Source organism: Drosophila rhopaloa, unplaced genomic scaffold, assembly GCF_018152115.1.
Source record: "Drosophila rhopaloa isolate 14029-0021.01 unplaced genomic scaffold, ASM1815211v1 contig_203, whole genome shotgun sequence".
In the NCBI taxonomy this organism is placed as follows: domain Eukaryota; kingdom Metazoa; phylum Arthropoda; class Insecta; order Diptera; family Drosophilidae; genus Drosophila; species Drosophila rhopaloa.
The window spans coordinates 4,060,388-4,086,089 of record NW_025335088.1 but is presented as its reverse complement, the minus strand read 5'-3'; the positions used below and the strand labels follow the sequence as shown (position 1 = coordinate 4,086,089).

Genomic DNA, 25,702 nt, shown 5'->3' with positions numbered 1-25,702 from the left:
TATGACAATATATAATACACACCAAGGTTTGCATACAAACAGTGCATATAAATGTATGAAAGCATGCTTTGCTTGTATTGCTTTAACAAAGGCGGTCGACATGTGCTTGTGTTAAGATGGAGACCGGGCAGGGAGTAAAACGTTAAAGGGAATATTTTGACTAGAGTAAAAGAGATAGAGCATTTTGGTAGAGGGGCAGGAGTAAGGTAAGAAGGTGCGTCGGATAAATAACCGGCTAGGTAGACTTAAAGTTTGGCATCCACCGTTTCATGGTGCTAACAAGGTGATGAAGATCGTTCACCGACACGCTACTTCACTTCTTTGGTTTTCTGTTGATATATATATTTCTTGTGTATGCTTAAAAAATGCACGAAAAACTCGGTTGTCTGTACATATATAAACGAATTTGTTTATACCGACAGCACCAAATTTTTAAAAAATTAATGGTTTGCAGTTTTGTCATTTGTAAGATAGTGCTACCTTAAAGTGATTTGAGTCCTTCTAAGAACATAAATAATGGTTAAATCTGATTCACATACTTTTCAGTGTATCCTTGAAAATTAATGAGTTTTCGCGGAATTTCTGTCTCGTTGAGCTTCTTTTACTTTAAACTGTTAAGGTTGTTAGTGATGAAATTGTACTCCGGTTCTTTATTGTCTTATGTGTAGGTGAGATTTCTGTAGGTTGGGACACCTTTTGATTTTCTTCAGCTATTTAACTATTAGCTTTGTAAAACAAAAAGTGTTATATACCGTTAAAAAGCTTTATATTTTAGCATTATATAAAATATATATTTTTTATCAGTTTGTATTAGTGCCCTTGTCCTTTTGAGCATTGCATTTTTGCTTTTAAAATAGTTGTCCCAACTTACACAGCCCAATATAAACTTGAGTTTAAAACCTTAAATAAACTTTTCGTCATTAGTTATTCAGAACTAAGAAATATAATTTGTATAAAAAGTTACAAATAGCGTTTGGCCATTATTTTAGAAGTATTGTATTTAAACAAATTATGTTAAAAATTTGAAAATTAAGGTCTTTAAAAAAGCTATTTGATCCATACTCACAAACAAAGATTAAAAAAGTGTAGTTTAGCTAAGATCCCCGAAATCTTAATTTTTTAATAATTTTCGAACAGGGAATTTATTTTAACAAATCAGGATTAGTTTGGACGCTTTTTTTTTTGTAAGAATACAATTATCGTAAATTTCGGCATGCCGAAGTTTATATACCCTTGCAGTTCGATATGCCTAAGCCTATATTACTAAAAATAAAAGCTATGACGATTTGGCGCTGCACATTGCCATCGTTTCGATGACGGCTATATGGTATATGAAAAGCGTAATTCTGATATAGTAAATATTAATAAATAGAAAAGTAGCAAATGAAATTTGTTTCTTTCATTTTTATTTTATTTTATTTAAAAAAATTTTGTTTATTTTTTATTTTTCTATAAAAGTTATATGATATAGATGTCAGATTTTAAATGAATTCAACCGTATACTTTATTTAAATATTACCAAATCCTAAAGTTCAAAAAAAAATTAAAAACATCAAAGTTATCCTTTTAAAAATTGTTTTTTCCCGATTGTTCCTGTTCTATATAAGTCGTTCCGACTAGAAAGACAACTTTTTTAGAAAGACAACTTTTTGGAAAGATTTAAGCAAATAGCTTTAAAACTGAGGGACTAGTTTCCTTAGAAAGACGGACGGACAGAAGGACCATAGCTAGATCGACTCTCCTGGTGATGCTGATCAAGAATAAATATACTTTATAGGGTCAGAAATATCTGAAATTATAATACCGGATTATAATAGGGCATATTTTATCATATATACCGGGTGCGCCATCATTTGTGGGCCGACGCGAACTAGTCTCTCAGTTTTAAAGTTCCTTCGCACATAGTACATAAGTCGGTACGGCCGGGATCGGCTATATCCTATAGCTTCCATATAACTGAACGATTGGAAATGCCATAACCTTGGTGTTTATGAGTATTAACAGTGCATAATATGAATAATTTTGGAGAATATAATTTACAGAATATTCTGCAAGGGTATATCAACTTCGGCTCCGCCCGAAGTTAGCTTTCCTTTCTTCTGTAATTCTATTTGCTTTATTTTTTCCCTCGTATGAGATAAATAAATAACTATTTATAACTAAAACAAAAAAGTTATTGATTGAGTCGTCCGATCAGGACCGTCCGACTGAAGTTTTCAACGTAGTGACCTTATAAAATATATATATACTTGAACAGCATTACTAGGCGATAGCAACTTAAAATAAATAAATTTTCTGTTACAAGTTTATTTGGGCCTAACAAATAATTTACTGGCACTCGAAAAACAGGTCCTTATAATTGTTATTAATAATTATGCATTAATTTATTTTTCATACATTTCAGATAAAATTGATACCCACACTCATAGCTTCAATATGGGATACTTAGTTTCGCCATATTCGTATGCAAATGGTACTCCAAGTGGCCTTCCAGTGACAATGGTAAGAATTTAATTTACCGATATTTTCGTATACTTCTTTCTATTAAGGATTGTGTATCCTTTTTTTTTGTTAGAGATTTGGTTTCCGTAACATTGCAATAAAAATAAACCAATTTACTGATTTATTGTGTTTTCTGCAATACGTCGACATGCAACAACTGTTGTAATTAGGTAGAATCAAAAATGAGTTTTTCGTAAAATCAAGTTTTGAAGGGAAAAGTTATCTTACTGACATCTGAAAACTACTTACCGATTTATTTTACATTTTAAATATTAACTTTAAATGGTATATTTAAATCGTTAAAAATATTTTATTAATTTTAAGTAAAAGTGGTGCAATTCGAATTTAATGAATTTTTTAAAGAAAGTTGATACATGTTTAAATACGATCAGCCTATCATCAAAACTATTAGCGATTTTCGACTTGAAAACAATTAATTTTACAAAATAAAAAAAAAAATTATTATTTTTTATTTATTCGCGTTGGATAATACAAATTCGTGTTGAATCTGTGCTCTTGATTAGGATCTTAATTTTAGTCGATCCAGGTAATCTGTCGAACCGTCCGTGCGTCCAACGATCCGTCCGTATAAGCATCGACAACTTTGAAATCATAAGAGCTTGGAAATTTTAATTTAACGTGCAAATATATGTTGTTAAGGTAGATTTACGATTTTTCTCCAAACTGTCACATTTGTAAAGTTATAGTTTTTAAGGTTTCAAATGGACAAATGTGCGGACAGACGGACAGAGATAGAAGTGCCAGGATCAACTCTTTTGTTGATCACGATCAAGAATTTTTATTCTGTATAGTGTCCTTACCTGCATTGTCAAATTCAAATACTTTTTTTAAGGACCGATTTTTTTTATTTGGTGAACACGACAATACTGTCCTGTATAAGTTTAATCAAATTGGATGCATTTTTTGGGAGCTCAGAATTGAACTTCGAAATACTTCTCCATTGTTGTCAACCTTAATACAATTTGGGGGTGGCTCTCGAGTATATAACAAAAACGCCTGCACTCAGCTTCGGTGGTTGTTTTTATTGTTTTTTCTTTTATTCCGCTTATTTCTCATTACATAATACTTTGGAACATAAAAGTGTATCTATATATTTATTTTAAGTTTATAAGCTAGAGAGGGAAAAAAAAGGACTATTATTTAGAATTGTAGAAATTTTTTTTTCAAAAGAAGAGATTTCAATATGGAATGGACCAGTGTCATAAACATTATTTTATTAAATTAAATTATTTTATTTAAATTCTTGCAGGCTCTATTTCAATAATAAAATTATAGAGAAATTATTTCTAACAGAGGTTTAAAAACTTTCTTCAAAAAAATCACAAACAAATATTAAAAACTCGGTTTAATGTGCCTTAAAGAAATTTTCTTCCTGTACCACCACGGAAATATATTTGTTATAATATATCAATATATACATACTTTAATTAATTTTTAAACTTAATTTTATGAAACTTATATTTAAAGTCAATTTTTTTTAAGTATCGAGATATTTGTAGTTTTTTGAACCCTGTCATATAGGTATCTAATTAGCGCAGGTATAAATACGATTGGGAATGTTTAATAAAGAAGCTTCAAAAATTCGTTTTTTCCGAGGACTTTTTTTTGGAAGGAAAGAAATATACGATTGAAACGGACAGTCTTTCACTTTTTTCAGGTTTTTTTTAGGTTCAACTAGAAGAGAATTTAATCCCGAACCCAATAAATGTTGTTTCGTTTCGATAGGACTTTAAATTTTATCCCTATCTTTCCCGCCAATTTCTCCTAATCTTAAAAAATGAAGAACCAAGAAATCGCACGTCAAAGTTTTCGTATATAAAAAATCGTATGTAAAAAATCGTAATTTCTCCTGTAACATTCTTGGATAGTTTGGGTAAACATTTAAGAAAAAAAATTAGTTTTAAAAGCATTTTTAGAGCTTTTAAATTGTCTAATCTAAATCTTAAATTATCCAACACTAGAAAAAGCCTTATATTGGGCTTAGGACATTATTTTAAAGCGGCGTGTTTCATTAATAAAATACAATACACTTTAAACTATCTTCTGTGATTGGGTCTGATGCTAAAATAGGAATGATTGCAAATGTGAGAAGACTTAAAACAAAAATTCACCGTTCACATTTGCTATTTCAATGGGGGTGGCACGTAAGGGCTGGCGGCACGTTTCATATTCGTTAAGCGGCGGCGACTTCAAAGCATTTTTCAGTTTCTGTGAATTGCTTGCCGCTGTACTCAACGCAGCTTGTTATTATTATTGTTTGTGTGCTGCTTATTTGTTACCATTTTATTCGTCAAGTCGTATAAGTATGACTATTATCAGTGATAAATTAGAAGTTTACATATACAGTTTCCGTCAAAAAAACAAAATTATGCTTGGATTATTACTTATTTATATGGTATATTTAGCAAACATCCATATTATTTTTCTATGTTAAAACGTATTTGATATCCAGTTCTGTGAAATTTGTCAATCTTCCTGATCGTGTGCAACTAACATCAAATCGCCACATTTATATTTTAAATTGCTCTCTAATGTTTCGAAATCATTTTAATTTTCATAAAGTTTATTAGAATAGAATATAATGGTGTTAGAACTTGATTAAATGAAAACAACATTTGGGACCATAAAGATGTACATGGTTAAGTTCTGTGGGTTGGAAGGGTAAGAGGAGGGACCATAAACATGTTTTATTTTTTTTGAAATAGTATTTTTAAAATATAATGCTTGCTAATTTTTTTTGCTAACTTTTGTGTTTTAAGCTAGAAGAGCAGATTTGATGGTTATAAATTATATAAGTTATAAATTTTTTTTTCCATTTTGTGAGGCTTGTGAGTTATTAGACCAAATTACTTATTTTTCTTTTTATAGGGTATTATAATTACAGTCAAAAGTTTGCAACGTAGTGAAAAAGACATTTCCAAACCCTATAATATATATATATTATTTATCAGCATCATCCGTCCGTCCATTTCTACGCAAACTAGTCCCTCAGTTTTAAAGCTATCTGCTTGAAAATTTCCCAAAAGTTGTGTTTCTATTACTAGGTCGGAAGAAGCCGGATCGGGCGACTATATCATATATATTTTAATTTAATTAAAACCGTAATTCCATAATATTTAAATATTACCAAATCCCAAAGAACAAAAAAAAAATAATTAAAAACAACAAAGGAATAATTTTTTTATTCTGTTTTCCGATTGTTCCTATGGGAGCTATATGATATAGTCGCCCGATCCGGCTCGTTTCGACTTAAATACTACCTGCAATAGAGAGACAACTTTTGGAAGAGTTTCGGAAATGTCTTCTTCACTGTGTTGCAAGCTTTTGACTGAAATTATAATAGGGTATAATTATTAAACGTTTTTCCTATTAAAATTAAAATAAATAAACAAAAAAAAATAAAGAAAGAAAAATTATTAAAAAGTCAAAGTAAAATAAATAAATTCAAAAAATTAATAAATAAATAAATAACAAGAAATGAAGCAAACTTTGGAAAGCCGAAGTTAGTTTATATACCCTTGCAGTTTTTACAAAACGACAACATTCCAATTTCAATGTCTATTTTACTAAAAACGATGAAGCTATGTCTTTTTTGCGCTGCATTTTGCTATCGTTTCTATGGCAGCTATATGATATTGTTGTCCAATTTTAATTTAATTAAAATCTAAATTACATAATATTCAAATTACCAAATTCCAAAAAAAAACAACAAAGTTATAATTTATTAAATTTGTTTTTCCGATTGTTCCTATGGGAGCTATATGATATAGTCGCCCAATCCGGCTCCTTCCGACTTATATACTACCTGCAATAGAAGTACAACTTTCAAGCAGATAGCTTTAAAGCAAAGGGACTAGTTTGCGTAGAAACTGACGGACGGACAGACAGACGGATATTGCTAGATTGACTCTCCTGGTGATGCTGATAAAGAATATATATACTTTATAGGGTTGGATATGTTTCCTTCACTGTGCTGCCAACCTTTGACTGAAATTATAATACCCTCTGCAAGGGTATAAAAATACTCTTAAAAACCATTTTGGAAAGTATGTCATGAAGAAGAGTTTTCGACCCTATAAAGTATATATTTTTTTGTTCAAGATCAATAGCCGAGTCGATTAAGCCATCTCCGCCTGTCCGTACGTTCGACCGTCCAGTTTGTTTGTCATTTTGTTCGCACAGCTTTGAAGCTATTCGATTGAAGCTTTGCAATAAGTCTTATTTCTTTTGCAGAAATTTACCCTTTTCAGAAATACAGTTTTAGGTTTATAAAAATCGGGCAACTAAACCATATGCTGCCATAAGAACGATCAAAAAATTTATCGGAAAATCGACCTGGCTTCATTGTTTTTAACCATCGAAATCAAAATAATAGTATATAAGCTTCGGCTTCCGCAGGTATCCCTTTTTGGTTTAAGCAAACATATTTGTAATATTGCACTTTTTGTATACTAGGCTAACAAAATGGGATTGCCTCCGTTTTTCTGTCACAATGCAGACCCGTTAACGACACCACCTCCGGCGCATTGCGGAATTCCACCATACCAGCTTGATCCTAAGACTATGGGTAAGTCAATGTAAGGTATTTAAAATATAACATTTTGAATAAATGGTTACTGATTTCAGCATCAGAGTATAAAAAAGAACATTTGTATGTATCGTACGTCAAGTAGCCTGCGTAACAAATGGTTCTAGGCTATTGCCGTAAATCATTCTTGATCAGGATCATTAGCCGCGTCGACCTAGTCGTAAGATTAAAGGTTTTTTTTTGTGTATTTAAAATTGTTACTCACATGAATGGCAAACGATGTTTCATCTTAGTTTTTGCCATATTTATTTAGCCATTGATCAAAGAGATTAGAATATTTTGAGATCTTCAGCACACAGGAGTTATTCCGTAGTTTTAGAAGAATTTTATTGATGTTAGTTATAACAAGAAAGGAAAGCTAACTTCGGGCGGAGCCGAAGTTGATATACACTTGCAGAATATTCTGTAAAAATATTCTCCAAAATTATTCATATGATGCATTCTTAATACTCATAAAAAATCCCAACTTCCTAACTTTTAAAACACCAATGTTATGGCATTCGCGTAGAAACAGACAGACGGACAGACAGACGGACGGATAAGTTGGAACGAGCCGGATCGGGCGACTATATCATATAGCTCCCATAGGAACAATCGGAAAAAAATTCAAAAAATTATAACTTTGTTGTTATACGCTTGCAGAGGGTATTATAATTTTGGTCAAAAGTGTGCAACGCAGTGAAGGAAACATCTCCGACATATATATTCTTGATCAGGATCACCTCCTGAGTTGATATAGCCATGTCCGTCTGTCTGTTTCTACGCAAACTAGTCTCTCAGTTTTAAAGCTATCGAGTTGAAACTTTGCACACACCCTTCTTTCCTTTCCATAAAACTGAACGATGCCAGAACTTTGGTGTTTTATATTTGGCCAATCAATACGACGTACCAAATTTCATAAGGATCGGCCGACTATATCCTATAGCTGCTATATAACTGATTGATCGGAAATGCCATAACTTTGGTGTTTGTAAAGTTAGAAAGTTGGGATTTTCTATGGGTTTTATATTTGGCCAATAAATCCGACCTAGCAAATTTCATAAGGATCGGCCGACTATATCTTATAGCTGCCATATAACTGATTGATCGGAAATGCCATAACATTGCTGTTTGTTAAGTTAGGAAGTTGGGATTTTCTATGGGTTTTACTTTTGGTCAATCAATCCGACCTACCAAATTTCAAAGGGATCGGCCGACCATATCATATAGCTGCCATATAACTGAACCATTGGAAATGCAATAACTTTGGTATTTTTAAAGTTGGAATTTTTTATGAGTATTAAGAATGCATCATATGAATAGTTTTGGAGAATATAATTTACAGAATATTCTGCAAGGGTATATTAACTTCGGCTCCGCCCTAAGTTAGTTTTTTTTTTGAGCGTATCCTTTGATGTAATAGTGTGCTGGCGGATCCTGCGCTCCAGGAGGTCCCACAAATGGGCAATGGGATTAAGATCTGGGGACTGCGGTGGCGAATAGCCAAAGCTTTTATGAAAAGACGATTTCGTCCCCATATGTGCTTCATATCCGCGTTTTGGTGGAATGTGATATGCAACTAACACAAGTTTTTCTGATGGCCCATGAAATAAAGATGAATTTTCCAATGAATTTTCATTGGAAAACCGAAAGTTATTACTGTGAACAGTTTGACTTATTGACACAATTACTTCACCACCTCCGGAACATTACGTCCTCTCAATATTATTAAATTTTACTATTGTAGCAAGTCTCATAGGTTTGTAATCATTAGGCTCAATTAACAACTAAAAATTTGTCGAAGAATCCCATGATTCAGACAGTCCACTGGAAGTATTTACAGTGGTGTAAGAGTGTATATCACATTCCCTAATGTATATACAAAAATCCAATATGTTAAAAGACCACTTAACAAATACTTGCAAGGAATGATGGTCAATAGTAAACAGTCCACGCAGTTCAGTCGGAGATCTTCTGTTGCTGTTGTTTAATCAGAAGGCATCAGTATTGATACAGAGCTTCTCTGCACGATTTAGACAATGCCTCTGCAAAAAGTATTGATATTAACTGCGCCAAAAAGAGCTTAGAGGTCAGGCTTAGCTTGGAGCTTTGGGAACTTTGTTTTTATACCCTTCCCTCTGGAATTATAATTTCAGTCAAAAGTTTGCAACGCAGTGAAGGAGACATTTCCGACCCTATAAAGTATATATATTCTTGATCAGCATCACCAGGAGAGTCGATCTAGCCATGTCCGCCTGTCCGTCCTTCCGTGCGTCTGTCCGTCCTTCCGTGCGTCTGTCCGTCCTTCCGTGCGTCTGTCCGTCCTTCCGTCCGTCCCTCCCTCCGTCCCTCCCTCCGTCCGTCCGTTTCTACACAAACTAGTCCCTCAGCTTTAAATCTATCTGCTTGAAACTTCCCAAAAGGTGTCTTTTTATTGCAGGTAGTATATAAGTTGGAACGAGCCGGATCGGGCGACTATATCATATAGCTCCCAAAGGAACAATCGGAAAAAAAAAATAAACAAGAAAGGAAAGCTAACTTCGGGCGGAGCCGAAGTTGATATACCCTTGCAGAATACTCTGTAAATTATATTCTCCAAAATTATTCATATAATGCATTCTTAATACTCATAAAAAATCCCAACTTCCTAACTTTACAAACACGAAAGTTATGGCATTTCCGATCAATCAGTTATATGGCAGCTATAGGATATAGTCGGCCGATCCTTATGAAATTTGGTAGGTCGGATTTATTGGCCAAATATAAAACCCATAGAAAATCTCAACTTCCTAACTTTACAAACACGAAAGTTATGGCATTTCCGATTAATCAGTTATATGGCAGCTATAGGATATAGTCGGCCGATCCTTATGAAATTTGGTGAGTCGGATTGATTGGCCAAATATAAGACCCATAGAAAATCTCAACTTCCTAACTTTACAAACACGAAAGTTATGGCATTTCCGATCAATCAGTTATATGGCAGCTATAGGATATAGTCGGCCGATCCCGGCCGTTCCGACTTATATACTGCGTGCAAAGGAAAGAAGGGTGTGTGCAAAGTTTCAATTCGATAGCTTTAAAACTGAGAGACTAGTTTGCGTAGAAACAGACAGACGGACAGACGGACAGACGGACATGGCTATATCAACTCAGGAGGTGATCCTGATCAAGAATATATATACTTTATAGGGTCGGAGACGTCTCCTTCACTGCGTTGCACACTTTTGACCAAAATTATAATACCCTCTGCAAGGGTATAAAAATTATAACTTTGTTTTTATACCCTTGCAGAGGGTATTATAATTTCAGTCAAAAGTTTGCAACGCAGTGAAGGAGACATTTCCGACCCTATAAAGTATATATATTCTTGATCAGCTTTACCAGGAGAGTCGATCTAGCCATGTCCGTCTGTCCGTCTGTCCGTCTGTCCGTCCGTCTGTCCGTCCGTCTGTCCGTCCGTCTGTCCGTCCGTCTGTCCGTCCGTCTGTCCGTCCGTCTGTCCGTCCGTCCGTTTCTACGCAAACTAGTCCGTCAGTTTTAAAGCTATCTGCTTGAAACTTTCCCAAAAGTTGTCTTTCTATTGCAGGTAGTATATAAGTCGGAACGAGCCGGATCGGGCCACTATATCGTATAGCTGTCATATAACTGAACGATCGGAAATGCCATAACTTTGGTGTTTTTGAAGTTAGGAAGTTGTAATTTTCTATGGGTTTTATTTTTGGCCAATCAGTCTGAACTATCAAATTTCATAAGGATCGGGCGACTATATCCTATAGCCGCCATATAACTGATTGATCGGAAATGCCATAACTTTGTTGTTTGTAAAGTTAGAAAGTTGGGATTATCTATGGGTTTAATTTTTCGCCAATCAATCCGACCTACCAAATTTCATAAGGATCGGCCGACTATATCTTGTAGCTGCCATATAACTGAACGATTGGAAATGCCATAACTTTGGTGTTTTTAAAGTTGGGAAGTTGGGATTTTTTATGAGTATTAAGAATGCATCATATAAATAATTTTGGAGAATATAAGTTACAGAATATTCTGCAAGGGTATATCAACTTCGGCTCCGCCCGAAGTTTGCTTTCCTTTCTTGTTTAGCATTTTTTTGTTGTTCTTCGGAATTTGGCGCAGACAGCGAAAATAAAAATATAACAAGAAAGGAAAGCTAACTTCGGGCGGAGCCGAAGTTGATATACCCTTGCAGAATACTCTATAAATTATATTCTCCAAAATTATTCATATGATGCATTCTTAATACTCATAAAAAATCCCAACTTCCTAACTTTAAAAACACCAAAGTTATGCCATTTCCAATCGTTCAGTTATATGGCAGCTATAGGATATAGTCGGCCGATCCTTATGAAATTTGGTAGGTCGGATTGGCTGGCCAAATATAACACCCATAGAAAATCCCAACTTCCTAACTTTACAAACACCAAAGTTATGGCATTTCCGATCAATCAGTTATATGGCAGCTATAGGATATAGTCGGCCGATCCTTATGAAATTTGGTATGTCGGATTGATTGGCCAAATATAAAACCCATAGAAAATCCCAACTTCCTAACTTGACAAACACCAAAGTTATGGCATTTCCGATCAATCAGTTATATGGCAGCTATAGGATATAGCCGGCCGATCCCGGCCGTTCCGACTTATATACTGCGTGCAAAGGAAAGAAGGGTGTGTGCAAAGTTTGAATTCGATATCTTTAAAACTGAGAGACTAGTTCGCGTAGAAACAGACAGACGGACAGACAGACGGACAGACGGACAGACGGACAGACGGACATGGCTATATCAACTCAGGAGGTGATCCTGATCAAGAATATATATACTTTATAGGGTCGGAGATGTCTCCTTCACTGCGTTGCACACTTTTGACCAAAATTATAATACCCTCTGCAAGGGTATAATAAAGCAATTCAATGATGTTAAAATGTAGCTATCTACCGAGTATTTACACAATAAATTGTTTGTAAACCCATGTATTATAATTTCCTCCGGCGATAATAAAATAAGCTTGGAATGTTAAAATCAGCGGATTAAACTTATTTTAACTATAAAGTTCATCTTTCTGAGCTTCAATTATTTAAACTGTCACGCAGTGTCATATTGTGTTGAGTATAATTCTTATAAAATGCCACACCCTTACGTCTTATTTTTTATACCCTTGCAGAGAGTATTATAATTTCAGTCAAAAGTTTGCAACGCAGTGAAGGAGACATTTCCGACCCTATAAAGTATGTATATTCTTGATCAGCATCACCAGGAGAGTCGATTTAGCCATGTCCATCTGTCCGTCCGTCCGTCCGTTTCTACGCAAACTAGTCCCTCAGTTTTAAAGCTATCTATTTGAAACTTTCCCAAAAGTTGTCTTTCTATTGCAGGTAGTATATAAGTCGGAACGAGCCGGATCGGGCGACTATATCATATAGCTGCCATATAACTGAACGATCGGAAATGCCATAACTTTGGTGTTTGTAAAGTTAGGAAGTTGAGATTTTCTATGGGTTTTATTTTTGGCTAATCAATCCGACCTATCAAATTTCATAAGGATCGGACGACTATATCCTATAGCCGCCATAAAACTGATTGATCGGAAATGCCATAGCTTTGGTGTTTGTAAAGTTAGGAAGTTGGGATTTTCTATGGGTTTTATTTTTGGCCAATCAATCCGACCTACCAAATTTCATAAGGATCGGCCGACTATATCTTATAGCTGCCATATAACTGAACGATTGGAAATGTCATAACTTTGGTGTTTTTAAAAATAGGAAGTTGGGAATTTTTATGAATCATATAAATAATTTTGGAGAATATAATTTATAGAATATTCTGCAAGGGTATATCAACTTCGGCGCCGCCCGAAGTTAGCTTTCCTTTCTTGTTTACCGTGTTATTAAAAATAAAAATCTAGAAAACTTCAGAACTAAAAATCATTAAATTTTACAAGGTTATAAGAATACCAGAAGGAATACCTATCCTGTCAGGTATTTCGTATGATAAACTATAGCCATATAATAACACAACAAAATAAATAATATTTATTCTTTATTTTTGCGGTTTGTCAGTGCTCTTTTTCCCATAAAGTAACCCCGCCACAAGTTATTGACTTTCTCACCCTAAGACTCAACGACAAAATTCATACAAATTATGAAGTAATAATTGCGTATGATGCGATTTCATTTGTACACATCGAAAATTCTATGGCAATGATTCTGCCAAATTTCCCTCATTGTTGCTATGAATAGAATTTGTGGTGGGTTGAAATTGAACCCCTGCTTTAGGTCTACGTTGGTTTGCCGATCAAATGAGAACCAGCGGCGTAAATAAAAGGCCTGCACTTAAGAGGTCCAATGGATTACACGGCGTTATGAACCTTTACAATGATCAAGTATTCATAATTGAATAATACAATAAAACTTGAGCCAGCTAGATGATAGGGCATAAACCCCTATAACGGTTAAAATAATTACGTACTTGACTGAGTATTGTTTGCTTTTTAATATGCAGTAACATATTAATATTTGCAAGTGTAAATCAAAATTACAGAGTAATTACGTAATCGCAATACTAGTAACACGTTCGGGGGTTTTTTCTAAGTATGTATTCCATTGCAAAAATTATGGAAATTTGTTTTGTGAAGACTACTTTATCCAACTCTAAAATATAGATTTAAAAAAAAAACGTTTTATTACTAACAAATCATTTTTATACCACTGACAATTATTTTAATTTGTTCGCTAAGCTTATAAGTTATTTACAAGTTCATATATCTATTCGTGTTTCTAATTTTAATTGTTTCATTTGTATGGTTGTCCCGAGGACTATATATTGAATATAACCATTTAAAATTTGTTGTTACTATATCTTATTCTCGGAGATCACCAGAGAACGCTCGCCGGTAGCTATTGATTATTTTACTTCTTAAAGTTTGAAAAAACCTCAGTTAATTGCTTCACATTTTTCTTCTTTGAAATTAATTTTAAGCTTTGACCAGGAGGCATGCGCCATAACTAGAAACAATTTTGAAAATTTTAAGAATTTTACTCATTTGGATTTGATCAATTTATCGCTTGAATGTAGGTCAGTTAACGCAGTAATGGGGCTATAGGGTGACTACAGAGTTCTTTCTTGTTAACAGCTGACAATTTATTGCTAGCTACAAAAACAGCTAATTGGTACACTATTAGGACAACGCAAATAGGGGCGTTTTCCTTTTTAAAGGGTATACAGACAGGCCTCCCTCTGTGCGAAGTGGTTTAAAAAAACTTTGCACATGACCTAAAACTACCCTCTTCAACCGTAAGCCTTTGTCAAACTCATGCCTTAAATCGGGAGCTCTAGAATGTTTGGCATTGTTTCGTTCACATTGTCCTAGATTTCCCAGAATTGATATCAGCTATTTAAGCCTAAAATATGTTGATGTTATCAAATTAAATTTAAAAATGTGTATAACTGCGTCATGTTTCTATATTTTCAATGCATATAACAATAAAAAGAGAAGTTTCCTTCTTACTTGTCAAACTCGAAACTATCATTACTATAACATTCAGATTAAATTTATCATGTCTTCTCTGAATTGTTTTATAATAACTAACTAAACGAAACCGGCATCCGATTTTAATAAAATTATGTGATGCTGGTTTTAAATTTATAGACCTACTTTAAACGGCGGACACGTATGAGACTAAAGTTAAAGGGTACAACAAGTAAGATCGCTATTAACGCATTAAGCATTTACAATTAAATGTTAAAACATGCTAAAAAGTCCAGCTAATATATAACTTAATATTTAGACATTTAAATTTGTTTAGTAATATAATTTGGTTTACCAAGCATGCAAACTATCTCTCATGTGTTACAGGTAGTTGTAAAAGTTGATAGATGGTTTGCATGTTACTCTCTTTTATTTAAATTTGATAGTCAATTTCAGAGATTTTTTATTTTTATTATTATAGTTTTTTATTTATATGGACTTGCCTGCTTTAGTTTATACACGTGTCGTGTTCATAAGTCCATAAATATAGAACCCTTATATGTAAATACTAATTTTGGTTTCATTGATTTTAAAAATGTATGTAATGTAAGTGAATCTTTTGGTAACATGGCAACTTTACATGTTTTATAAATTGTTATTTTTTATTCTTTAATATTAAGATTTTGTATGATGCCATGTCTTATAACATAGGCCTTACAGAGTATGCGTCATGATATGTCATGGCACTGCACTTAGCACTCGAAAAATGCTTCCCTTATTTGAAATTGATATTAGTTCATAAAAATAATGTTAAGGGTTGCGCGACGGATAAGCACAAACGTCAGGGGAGTGCATTGCTAATAGGGCATGACCCATTCAATAAAATCTACTAAGGGCAAAAAAAAACATAATGCTTAAAAACATGTTGCACAACCACATAATAATGACATCTTTCTGTCGCTGGATTAATTCATGGATGCCATCATTTTCTATGGGACGCAGTAGAGCCCGCGGGTGATTGCAGTAACCGTCTCGTCACCCTTAGTTGGTATTTCTGCCGCAATGTATAACAATTGAACTTGAAAACGACAACAATAGAGCAAATTTTAAGGGCAAGAAGAACAGAGACAACAGTGAAGCATGAAATAGAAAGTACAACAAATTTTCAATTAAAAAAAACGGATTGAGAACGAATCTGAAATTGCTAAATAATCCTATATTTACACATCTACTTTACGGTTGATAAGAAAGCAAATGCGTTTCCATCCCTTTTATACCTAAGTAGGCAATTTTATCAGATAATCAAGCGCAATGTCTCACATGACAAATGTTCAATTTATTTCATGTTTTACTTATATGCAAATGTATATAAATTAAGTTTCAATTTACTTTATACGTTTAATTAAATCTAATACTTGACAATTATTCTGAAGTATGACGTTTTAAACTGGCCCTATGGAATTATAATACACTGGTTTATAATAGGCATATTTAGTACCCAGTAGGCGCACTTAAAAGGGCAAAAAAGTCTTTAACTGACTTTCAGGCGAAAGTGCGAAGTTTTAAAATTTCTTCTGCAGTCGCTCGTCCTCTTGACATGGAGCTTCGTACTGAGATTCCAGATTAGCAAGATATTCAAATCTAGATCAAACAAATGGTAAAGGTATCCTTAAAGAACGTAGAGTTTTGTTTAACAAAGCCAAATATTGTGTAATCCCAAGTCATCATAAGATGGAGATGGAAAATATATAGATTCCTTAGAAAAGATCGGAAAATAATAGGAAAATCGACTTATCTACCTTGTTTTTCATCATATTTGCATGAAGTCGTTACTACATATCTGGTAATTTCAGTTATGGATATCAAATTTTACAAAAAAAGTCATACATTTTACATAGCTGTCATAAATACAGTCGGTATAGGCCGCACCCTAGCCCACGCGCAGGCATTTGATTATATCTTTAAAACTGATTTTTAAACCGCTGCAAAGATTATTATTTTTAATTAAATTAATTAATTAAATTACAAAACTTACATTTCAGGTTTAACTCGTCCAGCGTTATACCCATTTGCAGGAGGTCAATATCCTTACCCAATGTTAAGTTCTGATATGTCTCAAGTGGCTTCCTGGTAAGTTTATAATGTTTTTAGTTTTAGTTTATATATATTATAATAAATATTTTTAGGCACACACCATCTGTTTACTCCGCATCCAGTTTTAGAACTCCTTATCCCTCGTCGTTACCTATAAATACTACACTTTCAAGGTAATAATAAGCTTTTGGGACATAGCCGGTATACTTAGCCACCCATATTTAAAGTAACAAAGAATATTAAATGCATTTCATTTGAAGGAAAATATCTCTCACACTTCACAGAAATATCCCTTTTATTATACATATCTATTTACAAATAGTATAACAATATATATAATAATAATATAATATATATATAATATATAATAATAATCCTTAGGCTAACTAGCCTATAATCAGCATATACATTTAATTAGAATTCATTTTCAAGGACATGTAACTGTAGAATTAAGTGTTTGATTTTACCGGGTGTATATTTATATCTGTATATTGGTATCTATCTGATTTCCTGTCTGTCCTTCTCTTTATACCCTGCAGAGGGTATTATAATTTCAGTCAAAAGTTTGCAACGCAGTGAAGGAGATATTTCCGACCCGAAATGTATAATATATTCTTGATCAGAATCACCAGGAGAGTCGATCTAGCCATTTCCGTCTGTCCGTCCATCCGTCCTTCCGTTTCTACGTAAACTAGTCCCTCAGTTTTAAAGCTATCTATTGGTTTTCCCCACACCAATACACTTCTGGCTGTCCAAATCGAAAATAATATTCTATATAATAAATATACTTTAATGCTTATTAGATGTATTCAAAGCGCATTTCTTCTTTCAGCGCTCTAATAGAAGGCAGAACAGGAACAATCGGTGAAAGTGTCACTTCTATTTAATGTATACAAATTAATTTTTTTTGGCAATTAAAAAAACAAAACTGCCCAAAAGCTTGCGGATTGTTAGCTAGTTTTGTTGTCGATTTTTTTCGCTGCTCACTGAAAAGTTAACACTTAGATTACGGATCGTTTTCTCAACCGTACTTTTGTTTGATAGATGGAATATCGAGGGGATAAATGAAAAATGGTTTCATTGTTCTGGAAGATATTTTACAAGCATTTCCACATATATGTCATTTGGTAAAGTGGTAGCACCATTAGTGACATTTATAAACAGAAAAGTTGATTTTATCATATTAAATAGATCAACAATTATATTTTCTGCGGTTTTTAATTTAATTAAATATTATTAAACATTTTTATCAACAAAAAATAAAAAAAAATTAAAAATGAAAAAAATTGTAATTGAGACATAGTAATTATTAACAATATCAGAATTACGCTTTCAGTTTTGTTAAAATCGGCCAACATCGGCGATGACAAAATAAAGCCCAAAATCGTCATAGCTTCATTGTTTTTAGAAATCCAAATGTAGTCGTTTTGTAATAACTGTAAGGGTATATAAACTTCGGCGAAGTTTTATTTCCTTTCTTGTAAGTTTTGTTTTTATTAAGTTGTACTATTGTATTGAATTTCAGTCAAAAATTTGGCACGTAGTAACAAATTTTCGCCCTTATAAAGTATATACTTATATTCTTGATCAGCATCACCAGGAGAGTCGAGCTAGCCATGACCATCCGTCAGTCCGCAAGTCCGTCCGTCAGTCCCTCTGTCAGTCCGTCCGCTTGTGAATCGGTATAGAAATAGTGTTTTTTTTCCATTTCAGAAAAAGCTAAGCAGCTTTTTTTTTTATAAAAATCGTATGACTATATTATATAGCTAACATAAGAACGATCGAATGTCGAATATACACCGAATATATAGAGGGTCGAAGTGTATTCGACTTGTCGAATTTTTTTTTATTTATTTAAAGATATATTTGTGGTAAATATTTAATGTTGGGGTTAAATCCGAAATACTTAAATAAAAAACACGCAAAATGTCAAACTCAAGTGTAGAAAATCAATGTCGTAATAAGCATTTTAAATTTGGTCCAGCCCCTAAGTACACAACAAAGTTACAGGTTACAGTTTACGAAGGTTAATTAAAATGAATGAAAATGGTATAAAACAAAATAAAACATGTTGGGTTTATAGCACACTCTGAGGGATTTTGAGAAAAGATCGTTTATGTATCCTATGATTTTAAAGAAAACTCTGAATGTTCTACAAAGTAGACTTTATATTAAAAAAATAGTGTTACTTAATATTATATAAATAAATCATACCTCCTTGTTTTTGACAAGTGAGTTATGACTGTTTGGTATAATTTCATGTATAGAATTTAATTTTTAATCTAAATTCACTTTAGCTTGTTTTGACAAAGCAACCTATTTTAAAACAGCTTTTCCTAAATGTAATATTTTTAATCTTTTTGTTATTATATATATGTTATTATGTTATTATGTATATGGTGGCTAAGTAAAAATTTTGTGACCCGTTAAAATACAATATTTCCACAGAATAGCAATTCCTAATATTTTATTTGCAGTGATTTTCCATTCCGATTTTCACCTAGCCTTTTGCCTTCAGTGCATGCCACATCGCACCATGTTCTTAATGCGCATTCTGCTATTGTGGGCGTTAGCTCCAAGCCGGATTGTGGAGCTCAAGACACAACAACGAATAATAGATATCCAAGGTAAGTGCTAAACCTAAAACAAAACTAAATAAATTTAAAAATCATTATTTTGCTAAAAGATCTTTGTATTTTTTACATTTTTTATTGTTGCGCTTTTGACATTTTAATTTAGTGGGTGGGCAATTTACATCCGCCATCTTTAATTTACCAATGGCTTTCTTCAATGCACATATTCACATATACACTCATAAGGAACAAATAGGCAGACATTTGGACTATATATAAAGTCTCTCATTGGTCCTCTCACTGATATAGCGCTTGCGCATTTTACACCAACCCCTAATCTGAGGCAAATTCGAATTTCATTACCCCTGTTTTCGAAATTCTGTCTCATTTATTTCGAAAACAAGCAAAAACTTGTTGTATAATAAAAATAATTTATTTTTTCGAATAAAAACTAGTTCTATTTAAGTTACTTTTTATTATTAATAACTATTAGTTATTACATTAATGAGTGTAAAAACCACATCCACTTATATGTAACACCTCTTCTATGCAAATCAAAATCATAGTTTTTATTCTATGTTAATAAAGTTATATATGTAAATAAACATAAATTAAAATAAAATCATAACAAGAGAGAACGCTATAGTCGGGTGCCCCGACTATCAGATACCCGTTACTCAGGTAAAGGGAGTGCGAGGGGGATGGAGATAGAAACTTTGATCACGCATAACTTTTTAACGAATGGTCCGATTTGAAAAATTACTTCTACATTTCGATAGGTATTGATAAACACAATAAAACTGCATTTTTACTTTTCCGAAATATTTAAATTTTTAAAATCGTATATAAGCGATTGTGGGCGTTAAAGGGGGCGTGGCACCTTTTTGAAACAAACTTGCGCTGCGTAGGAACTCCTAGAATCTGCATGCAAAATGCCAATCTTCTAGCTTTTATAGTTTCCGAGATCTCAGCGTTCATACGGACAGACAGACAGACGGACAGACAGACGGACAGACAGACGGACAGACAGACGGACAGACAGACGGACAGACAGACGGACAGACGGACATGGCTATATCAACTCAGGAGGTGATCCTGATCAAGAATATATATACTATATAGGGTCGGAGATGTCTCCTTCACTGCGTTGCACACTTTTGACCAAAATTATAATACCCTCTGCAAGGGTATAAAAATTAAACCCATAGAAAATCCCACAAACACCAAAGTTATGGCATTTCCGATCAATCAGTCATATGATCAGCATCACCAGGAGAGTCGATCTAGCCGTCTGTCCGTCCGTCTGTCCGTCTGTCCGTCCGTCCGTCCGCTTCTACGCAAACTAGTCCCTCAGTTTTAAAGATATCGAATTGAAACTTTGCACACACCCTTCTTTCCTTTGCACGCAGTATATAAGTCGGAACGGCCGGGATTGGCCGTCTATATCCTATAGCTGCCATATAACTGATTGATCGGAAATGCCATAACTTTGGTGTTTGTAAAGTTAGGAAGCTGGGATTTTCTATGGGTTTTATATTTGGCCAATCAATCAAAAAATTTCATAATGATCGGCCGACTATATCCTATAGCCGCCATATAACTGACTGATCGGAAATGCCATAACTTTGATGTTTGTAATTATGAAGTTGGGATTTTCTATGGGTTTTATATTTAGCCAATCAACCCGACCTACCAGATTTCATAAGGATCGATTGGCCTAATAAAAGTTTGCCACGCCCACTCTAACGCCCAAAAACCCATTAAACGCTTAAGCCTGGCTAGCGCCTACATTTCCGCCTTTCATGGCGCCATCTAACGGATGACTTTGGAACAGCTGGCCAAGGTGCTTAACAGAGTCAACATTAATTCTCGATAAGGATTTCTGGATAGCTGATTAACGGGTATCTGATAGTCGAGGCACTCGACTATAGCGTTCTCTCTTGTTCATTCAGGATTTATGGACTTATATATATTATATTTATAAATGTGTATATGTACATGATTTTAGAACTTCGCTTTTTATTCAGAAAAGTCACAATGTTTTTATTAGTATTGCACTAGTGAATTGCCAAGATCTATTTCAACTTAAATCCTGTGGGGAAAGAGAAATTTGGTATAATTATGATTTATTTAAGTTCTTACAAGTAAATTCCGATAAGTATCTATCCGAAAAAACTTATAATATTATTAGTCCGTCGGTGGGATTCGAACACAGGTGTCCCGCGCGAGAGTTCAAAGACATTGAAGAACACGCGGCAAAACCACGGACTATATGATGAGGCGTTAGCGAAGAATATTAGTTTAAAATTAGAAATCGTTAAGTCGCAACTGTGAAAGTCGAAATACTAAAAATAAATTTTGTATGATATTTCATATGACAAAAAATATTTTAATTACTTTTTAATAAAACTATTAGCGTCGGTCTAAACATTACTTCTCATGTGTGTTTATAACACAAGTAAAAAAAAAGAAGAGAAATAATAATGTATGTCCCGACGGCAGTTGAAATTGAACTTGCGGTGCTTAGATTTCAGATTTTCAGACGTTCTTAGGGCTTAGGGGTTAAGCTACTAGGACAGCCTTAGAACAATTTTATGGCCAGGGTGTGATATTTTAGAAAATGTTTTCTATGTTATAGAATTTCAACATTTAAACACCTTCTTGATTTATGAAAAGTTTTCTTGTTTTCAGAAAAGAATTTTTTTTAAAAAAGAATTTTTTTCTTGATTTAAAAAAAATAAAGTTTCTTTGCTATGAGTGTGTATTTAATAGGGTCGAAAATGCTTTTACTACGTTGCAAACATTTGAATGAAATTAGAGTACTCCTTGCAAGGGTATAAAAAACACTGAATTTGTATTTTATTTCGTTAATTTCTTGGCAAAACATTTTTAAGTAGACGTGAAATTTCATCAAGCACAATATTATTATTATTATAATAAAAAAATATTTTAGTTGTAATCATTATCATTTCCACAATGTTTTCATTATTTCGAGGTTATTATAAAAGAACTTGCCGATTTGTTGACGCTTTTGTCATATTTTTTTTTTTTTTTTTTAAATGTTCTTTTAATAAGAAATATGACAACATAACAATTACCTATATCTTTGTTTAACGACAGTTTACTATTAAATCTAATTTGTATCTCTCTTTTCACTTATTGAAGTTGGTTTCTTTTTTGTTTTGGATAAAATAAACTTTCCTGATTATTAGTATTATTTTCACCATGTATTGGAAAACAGACATAACTTAATAGCATTTATTCACATGTAACTCTTTGATATTTATTTTCTAACCGCCGTTTAACTTTTAAGTACCTTTCTGTTCTCAGCTTCCGCTAAGAAATTAGATCGAAAAACAGTTCATACGGAGGTGCTTTAAAAATCTGTGTAGATATGTAAGCTTTTTAACTGTATGAAGTATATATTTTCTTGATCAGGGTCAAACCATGTCCTTTTGTCTGTCCGTCTGTCGAGATCTCGAAAACTACAAAATGAAGAGTTAAGGACTTAACATGAAAATTCTATATTTTCTCACTCTTTTTACAATGTTGGAATTGTAAGACCTGGAGTTATTGGACGGTATATGAAACAAGAAAGGAAGCAAACTTCGGCAAGCCGAAATTTATATACCCTTGCAGATATTACAAATCGACTACATTTCGATTTCTATGCCCATATTACTAAAAACAATGAAGCTATGTTTATTTTGCGCTGCATTTTGCCATTGTTTCGAAGGTACAAAGCTATATGATATTGTTGTCCAATTTTAATTAATTATATAATATTTAAATATTTCCATATCTCAAAAAAATTAAAAACAACAAAGTTATAATTTGTATGTCAAAAGTTTGCAACACAGTGAAGGAAACATTTCCGACCCTATAAAGTATATATATTCTTGATTAGCATCACCAGGAGAGTCGAACTCGCCATGTCCGTCTGTCCGTTAACTTTTCAACTTTGTTGTTTTAAAATATTTTGTTTTTTTTTGGGATTTGGTATTATTTAAATATTATTGAATTACGGTTTTAATTAATTTAAAATCGGACAACAATATCATATAGCTGCCAGATAAACAATGGCAAAATGCAGCACAAAATCGACATAGCTTCATATTATACCCTTGCAGAGGGTATTATAATTTTGGTCAAAAGTGTGCAACGCAGTGAAGGAGACATCTCCGACCCTATAAAGTATATATATTCTTGATCAGGGTCGCGTCCTGAGTTGATATAAGCATGTCCGTCCGTCTGTTTCTACGCGAACTAGTCTCTCAGTTTTAAAGATATCGAATTAACACTTTGCACACACCCTTCGTTTCCTTGCACGCAGTATATAAGTCGGAACGGACGGGATCGGCCGACTATATCCTATAGCTGTCATATAACTGAACGATTGGAATGCCATAACTTTGGTGTTTTTAAAGTTAGAAAATTTGGATTTTTTATGAGTATTTAGAATGCATCATTTGAATAATTTTGAAGAATTTAATTTACAAAATATTCTGCAAGGGTATATCAACTTCGGCTCCGACCGAAGTTAGCTTTCCTACACACTTTTGACCAATATTATAATACCCTCTGCGAGGTTATAAAAATTTATTAATTAGAAGCACCTCAAGCTTTCAGATTTTAAAACGATTGGGACATAATTTATGTAGCTATACATTGTCGTCGCATGCTTCTCTAAGTGGGTAAACCAAGAGTTTTAAAGGCGTTTTTATCAAAACCTCGGTTTAAAGAAACCTAGCTATTAAGAAACTCCACTAGTACTCCTCAAGTACTCTAGTACTCAGATCGAAAAACGAGTTCGCTAGCGGAAAAACTTTAATCTTTCCAGTGTGACAGCATTTTTGAGAGTTCATCAGTATTGAGCGTGCTACGGTCGTACTGTCAATCAGCTGGGCTTGTTAACAAACAGTTGAAATTCAAAAAACGGATTTGCGGGATAATTTAAATAAAATTTAAATTTAATAGTTGTTTATTTAATTACTGATCATTCTACCCTTGCAGAGGGTATTATAATTTTGGTCAAAAGTGTGCAACGCAGTGAAGGAGACATCTCCGACCCTATAAAGTATATATATTCTTGATCAGGATCACCTCCTGAGTTGATATAGCCATGTCCGTCTGTCCGTCCGTCTGTCTGTTTCTACGCAAACTAGTCTCTCAGTTTTAAAGCTATCGAATTGAAACTTTGCACACACCCTTCTTTCCTTTGCACGCAGTGTATAAGTCGGAACGGCCGGGATCGGTCGACTATATCCTATAGCTGCCATATAACTGAACGATTGGAAATAACTTTGGTGTTTTTAAAGTTAGGAAGTTGGGATTTTTTATGAGTATTAAGAATGCATCATATGAATAATTTTGGAGAATATAATTTACAGAGTATTCTGCAAGGGTATATCAACTTCGTCTCCGCCCGAAGTTAGCTTTCCTTTCTTATTAGTAATATAGGCTTAGAAATCGAAATGTCGATTTGTAATAACTGCAAGGGCATATAAACTTCGGCTTGCCGAAGTTTGCTTCCTTTCTTGTTTTTAGGGTTAGAACAATTTTATGGTCAATTCTATTCTATTTCATAGAAAATATTTGTATACCCGTTACTCGTAGAGTAAAGGGTATATTGTATTCGTGCAAAAGTATGTAACAGGTAGAAGGAAGCGTTTTCGACCCTATAAAGTACATATATTCTTGTTCAGGATCACTAGCCGAGTCGATCTAGCCATGTCCGTCTGTCCGTCTGTCTGTCCGTATGAACGCTGAGATCTCGGAAACTATAAAAGCTAGAAGATTGGCATTTTGCATGTAGATTTTAGGAGTTCCTACGCAGCGCAAGTTTGTTTCAAAATGGTGCCACGCCCCCTCTGACGCCCACAAGCCACAAGCTGGGGCCACAGTTTTGATGATATTATGAAAATTTTAATTGATATGTATTTGTTTCATCAATAAATATCGATTGGCCTAATAAAAGTTTGCCACGCCCACTCTAACGCTTAAGCCTGGCTATCGCCTACATTTCCGCCTTTCATGGCGCCATCTAACGGATGACTTTGGAACAGCTGGCCAAGGTGCTCAACAGAGTCAACGTTAATTCTCGATAAGGATTTCTATTAAAGGAAATTGCGATGGTTTTCATTTGTCAATACCGAACTATATCCCAAGAACTATGCAAATCAAATCTAGTTAGCCAAATTGGAGGTCTGAGTCAAACAAAGGCGTATGTGTGTATGTATGTAAGCATATACATATGTATGTATTTACATTGTACACAGTTGCAATTGCCCGGCAAAGATAACTCCTACCAAAGAAAGCTATTCGCTATACCCGTTACTCGTGTTGTGCAAACATTTAGACTTTAATATACATAATACTATTTAAGAATTTATGTGTTTAGCCAATATAAGTATTTATGTTTAATATTTCTAGTCAATTTATTACAAGAAGGCATA

At 33.7% G+C, this 25,702-nt stretch overlaps 1 protein-coding gene across 5 annotated transcripts in view; it reads left to right on the top strand.

Annotated features, from left to right (window-relative positions):
• LOC108043637 (protein pangolin, isoforms A/H/I/S) overlaps positions 1-25,702 on the top strand; it is a 76,131-nt gene that overhangs the window by 7,623 nt on the left and 42,806 nt on the right. For all 5 annotated transcript variants that reach the window (XM_044460608.1, XM_044460607.1, XM_044460606.1 and 2 more), the window contains exons 4-8: positions 2,405-2,502; positions 6,979-7,090; positions 16,623-16,710; positions 16,767-16,847; positions 19,152-19,301. In XM_044460608.1, coding sequence (XP_044316543.1) covers positions 2,405-2,502; positions 6,979-7,090; positions 16,623-16,710; positions 16,767-16,847; positions 19,152-19,301 — 529 coding nt within the window. The remainder of the gene's footprint in view (positions 1-2,404; positions 2,503-6,978; positions 7,091-16,622; positions 16,711-16,766; positions 16,848-19,151; positions 19,302-25,702) is intronic.